This window comes from Mus pahari, chromosome 19 (assembly GCF_900095145.1).
Source record: "Mus pahari chromosome 19, PAHARI_EIJ_v1.1, whole genome shotgun sequence".
NCBI lineage: Eukaryota > Metazoa > Chordata > Mammalia > Rodentia > Muridae > Mus > Mus pahari.
In genome coordinates this window covers 73,204,963-73,210,153 of record NC_034608.1, presented here as the reverse complement: position 1 = coordinate 73,210,153, position 5,191 = coordinate 73,204,963, and the positions used below count along the sequence as shown (strand labels likewise).

The window sequence follows — 5,191 nt, the reverse complement described above, 5'->3', positions numbered from 1 at the left end:
TGGGGCGGGGCTGGGGCGGGGCTGAAGAGATCATGGAGGGACAGAATGGGGAGAAGCTTCTGGAACTTGGATGATGTCATGGTTTGTCACCAACCAGATCTGTAGTTAGTGAGTCACTGCCAGCCTCTGCTTCTGTCTCTTGTCAGAAGAATCATGATAACCAACTTAGTTCAACTTGCAGACCAAGGATTAGTGCAGTGCGATAGCTCGGCCAGTAAAGTGCTTGCCGTGCACACAGTAGGACCTGAGTCTGCTCTTCCAGAGCCCAGATTTTCAAGGCTGAGTGTGTTGGCATGTGCGTGTAGTCCCAGATCTGGTGAAGCAGAGACAGGCAGATCAATAGTAATTGATAGCCGAGCACCCTGGCCTACATGGTGAGTGCCAGGCCAGTAAGGCCCTCTAAGGGAGGGGTGGACAGCAACTGAGGAAGGACACTCGAGGTTGTGTGTGTGTGCATATGACATGAAAGCAAAATAGCAGCTCTTGCAAGGACAGGGGTGACCAGTAATAAGAAGCTAAAGCCATAAGAGACAGGAGCGGAAGTGCAGACAGATAAAGACGAGGTATGTTCAGAAATGCCACAGTGAAGCCCATTATTTTGTGTGCTAACCTTTATTTGTTTGTATGTGCATGCGTTTATGCGAGCATGCACACTCTATGCTCATGCATACAGACCATGCATAAAGGCAGCTATTCTTCTGAGAGTCTCTCCCTGGTTCTAGGGACTCGCATTTTCTTCCTAGGCTGGAAGCCAGTAGAACCGAGCGCTCTCCTATCTCCGCCTCACTCCCTCAGAGCTGGGGTCACAGGCACAGGCCTGTCTGGAGCTCCTAACTGGTCCTCGTGAGTGTTCAAATAGACCTCTTGACCACTGAGCCCCTTGCACACTAACTCGTAAAACTAATTTTTTTAAATAAAGGAGGTGGTAAAATTGATCAGTGTAATGCAATCTTACTGCCTTCCCCACAGTGGAAAGTTTCAAGACAATGATTCCAGAAAATTCATCAAAAACAAAACAAAACAAAACAAAACAAAACAAAACAAAACAAAACAAAACAAAACCTGCAGCATCCAGGTGCAGGAGGAGCCGAAAGTTCTGCATCTTCGTTTGAAGGCTGCTAGCGGAAGACTGACTTCCAGGCAGCTAAGTCGAGGGTCTTAAAGCCCACACATAGTGCCACGCCTACTCCAACCGGGTCACACCTTCTAATAGTGCCACACTCCCTGGGCCGAGCATATTTAAACCATCACAGCACCCCAACGTAGACTTCAGAAGATGTTTTCAGACAATGCATTGTTTTGATTGGAAGACATTTCAGTGCAGCTCCATTTAAGGAAAGTGTGGATTCAAATCCAACCTAGAACTTGAGTGTCTCTATAAAAAGGTCTCCTCTCCTTAAATTGTATTACCTGTGAGACAGAAATGGCAGTGTTTAGGTCTTCATGGCCCCTTTGGTTTTTTCAATTTTGAAGAAACTATTTCGATTAGAGAGCTATAGGATGTATCACACAGATTTAACAAGAATCAATAGCTGTTGTCATAGTTACAAAGAAACACAACTGGTGAGTACAGCTAAGGCTTTTCCCATCTTCTCTCTGCAGAAGGAGAAACCCACAGTCCGGGCACTATGCCCCGACAGTGTTCTGAGTTTCTCCGAACAGACCATAATAGCTGTCTTGAGAAAACAACAAGTACGCAAGCAGCCCGTTGGCACAACCGCATGGCTCGGGCTGAACCCCTCACACGTCTCTCGTGCACACTGACCAGGAACAGGCTCGGTTGGAGCATGCGTGGGCTTTGGAAAGACCCTTTTACCTTACATACGAATTCCACACAAAAGAATGTTGACCAAAATGAACTACTGAGCAGTGACCCTTCCCAACCTAAGGTCCTTAAGGAGTCGTTCAAGTACCCTTCTCTTCCCCCAACTCTCTCTCTTCCCGCCCCTCCTCCATCCTAAATTACAGCCAGGGTACTAGAGTGCTGGGAAAGCAGCAAGTTCAAAACCCAGTCAAGGATTAATCTCACCAGATAACGCCAACACCCTCTAACACCATGCTCTTAATTGCCACCTATCCAGTGTGTTTTAAAGAGATGGACTTCAACTGTTCAATTCTTCCGGGCTGGAGGTTCTTTATCATTAAATAGAGGCAACAATCCCCAATCCTATACGAGTTCTCCGAGAAGAAAGGATGCATGAGATACAGCATCAACTCCCACCGGAAATCAGTGTCGTCGCTGTACTTCCCCGTCTATCTTCACACACATGCGCGCACATGCACATGCATGCACACACATGTCACACTCTCAGGTTCAAGGTTGCTGTGACATGGTTGCGTTGGTCCATTTCCAGCATAATCATTAACTTCCAGTTCTTGTTCACTTCAGGATTATCCTGCAGTATGGTCAATTACCAGAAGGTTCTGTGGCTCTCAGATGTGGCGATAATTACCAAATATCAGGGACTACTCAATGGCTTCCTCTTCCTCTGAATCTTCCTATAGCATTGCTGGGGTGTTACCAGCCTTCAGAGGAGTAGTGATGGCCAGCACTTCCCACAAACACCCGGACTCCTGCCTGAGAGCAAGCAAGAACGCTTATGAGTCTATCGTAACACTAGCATTTGGGGCACTTAGGGAGAACATTCTCTAAAATTAAGGACGTGTCACAAGAAAAAAAGCATTGCTTCTTGAACTAAGTTCATACATATCTTCTTTTCAGTCCAAACAGGACATAAACTTAGATAGATACAAGTCTTAATATCTAAACCAGGTTTAATACTTCTAAGCAGGAAAATTCCAGAATGACATATGCCCTGGCCTGAATTTTTTATTTGACAGCTGAAAACGAATACGAGCAAACTGAAGTATACTGCATATTTTTATTGATTGTTTAATTTACCTTAGGCTAAACTGAAGGAAAAAAAAATGACATGTAAATTAAGAAATGGCCACCAGAGGGCAGCACGAGACAAGAAGAAAGCAGCACTGGCAGGGGAGGGGGTGAAAATCCCTGTAGTTAATACAGATCTTTTACCAAGATTTCCATCTCTGGAGAGCCTAAAGATGGAGCTACAAGGAGATTAGAAGTTGCAGGGAGGAAAGACTTGGATCCTGTTTGAAACATGTGTCACGGTACACTGGTTTGGTATGGGCAAATTCATTTTACAGTAATTAACGTCAGGCTTATTCAACGTAGGGTTTAAAGACTTGTAAATTATAATTCACTCTTTTACATTTAGATTTTAGTTCCTGGAAGAGAATTACATCGGGCCATGGAAATGCGGATATTCGTTTTAATTCCAAAGCTGTCAAAAGTGACGGAATGAATGAACAAACACACTTGTTAAAAGGGCAACAAAGCGGGGTCCACGGAAGCAGACCTTTATAAGGAAAACCTTCTGCCAGGACTAATCCGGCTTCTGTGTGGGAAACAGGCATATGATTCATCCTTCCGGGGTCAATCGCCGAGCTGTTTGATATCGCTCTAGCATTATGTGCTGGCTCCCAGTTTCCTCTAGGGAATCAAGAAAGAAAAGCAAAAAATAGATTCAAATAAGAATGTGAGATCTGGAAGGCTCCTCCCCAGCCTGCGTTAGGAGTACAGCGCGGGGTGGAGGGGCGGAAGAGAGGAGGCTGCTCTGCCTGGCCTAGTTTGCTGCTTCTCTTCACAGGCCTAGCAGCAGGCCCGGGGCTCTTGCAGGGAGCGAGCTTTGCAGTTCTTTCTGTCCTGCTGAGGAAGCTGACAGATTTTTTTTTTTTTTCCCCTTTTCCAAGACCTGGAGGGGGACATAGGCAAACAGAAATCTTAACATGTCAATGCATGCAGAGAAAGAACGAACTTGCGCCTTTCTTTGGAGATAAACAATCCCTCTGCCAGGACCCAGCATTCTGATGGGTACCCACTGTAGTAAACATCTTATAACTCAGATTCCTGCAAACTACATAACAATGAAATAAAATATAACTTCCCACAGAGAGAAAAAGCTGTTTTTCAAATTGTCTCATCGGGATGCCAGATTAAGATAAGTGTATTTGCAGCTCCAATATAGAGAGTTTATTTGTATAGTATAATATAATATAATACAATATATAATACAATACAGACCTGGACAAGGTTACACCCACCACATGCATAAGAAAGCAAAGAAACAGATCATGACTCAAAATCTATATTTTAAAGTATCACTCAAAAGAAGAAAAAGGGAAAACTGACAACCATTTACTTTTAAACTAATAATTTGAGGGTTTGGGGGGGGTTAATATCAAGCACTTTTGTTAAGAAAACCTAGATCCTTCCAGTTAGTAAAAATATGACCCAGGACAGGGAGGCGGATTGTGAATGTCACAGTAAGTTCTTTCACATTATGAACTTGTTTCTACTGTGGTGAAAATGTGCCTAATGAGGGATTGGTTTGACATGACTGTTGGCTAAGATAAATGGCGACCGGAAGCATTTCAAAGACATAAGAGAGGGAAAAAAAATGTTATTGAAAGGTTCAGAAAAAGAAAGCAATTGGTATCATTTGAAGATCTATCGCTCGGGGTCCAGGATTGCAGTCACCAGGTAATAATAACAAGAAGAGTGCAGAATACCTTATGAAAATTCCCTTCTAGCAATCAATCTATGGATGTAAGAAAGAACATTACCCTACGATAACAAACCTAGAAACAGGAAGCAAAAGTTGCCTGAGTTCGCCCAGATATAATTATGAGAATAAATGAGGTCTAAGAGACACTTTTGCTGCCATTCAGGTATTCTTTGGGGCTTAACTGATTTACTGGAAAATAGGAGAACATGGAGTACAGAAAGCCTAGATATTTGAGGCAGAAGTCACATCTGTCCAGTGAAAGTCTGTGCTAGGTGGAGATTTACAATCCCATCTTTAGGCTTCTGAGTATATAAAAGCTATGACATCCGAGTGGGGAGCTGGACACACAGTCAGTGGTCCCTTGCCACGGAGAGAGACAGTGTGATGTAGTCCCTGGTAAATGATCTCTCTCTCCAGTGGAAGAATATCTGAGGGTGAGGGAAGGGGATTTAGGAAGAGCTGACAGAGAGGTGAATATGATAGAAACATATTATATGAATCTCTCGAAGAACTAAGGAGCTGAAGGAGGGGTGAGTATGACAAACACATATTATGTGAAACCCTTGAAGAACTAAGGAGAAGGAGGAGGAGGAGGAGGA

At 43.8% G+C, this 5,191-nt stretch overlaps 1 protein-coding gene across 1 annotated transcript in view; it reads left to right on the top strand.

Moving 5' to 3' along the window:
• Galntl6 (polypeptide N-acetylgalactosaminyltransferase like 6) overlaps positions 1-5,191 on the top strand; it is a 1,056,791-nt gene that overhangs the window by 1,028,862 nt on the left and 22,738 nt on the right. The window contains exons 17-19 of the mRNA XM_021218705.2: positions 723-843; positions 2,506-2,611; positions 3,243-3,317. Of these exons, the coding sequence (XP_021074364.1) occupies positions 723-843; positions 2,506-2,611; positions 3,243-3,317 (302 nt within the window). The remainder of the gene's footprint in view (positions 1-722; positions 844-2,505; positions 2,612-3,242; positions 3,318-5,191) is intronic.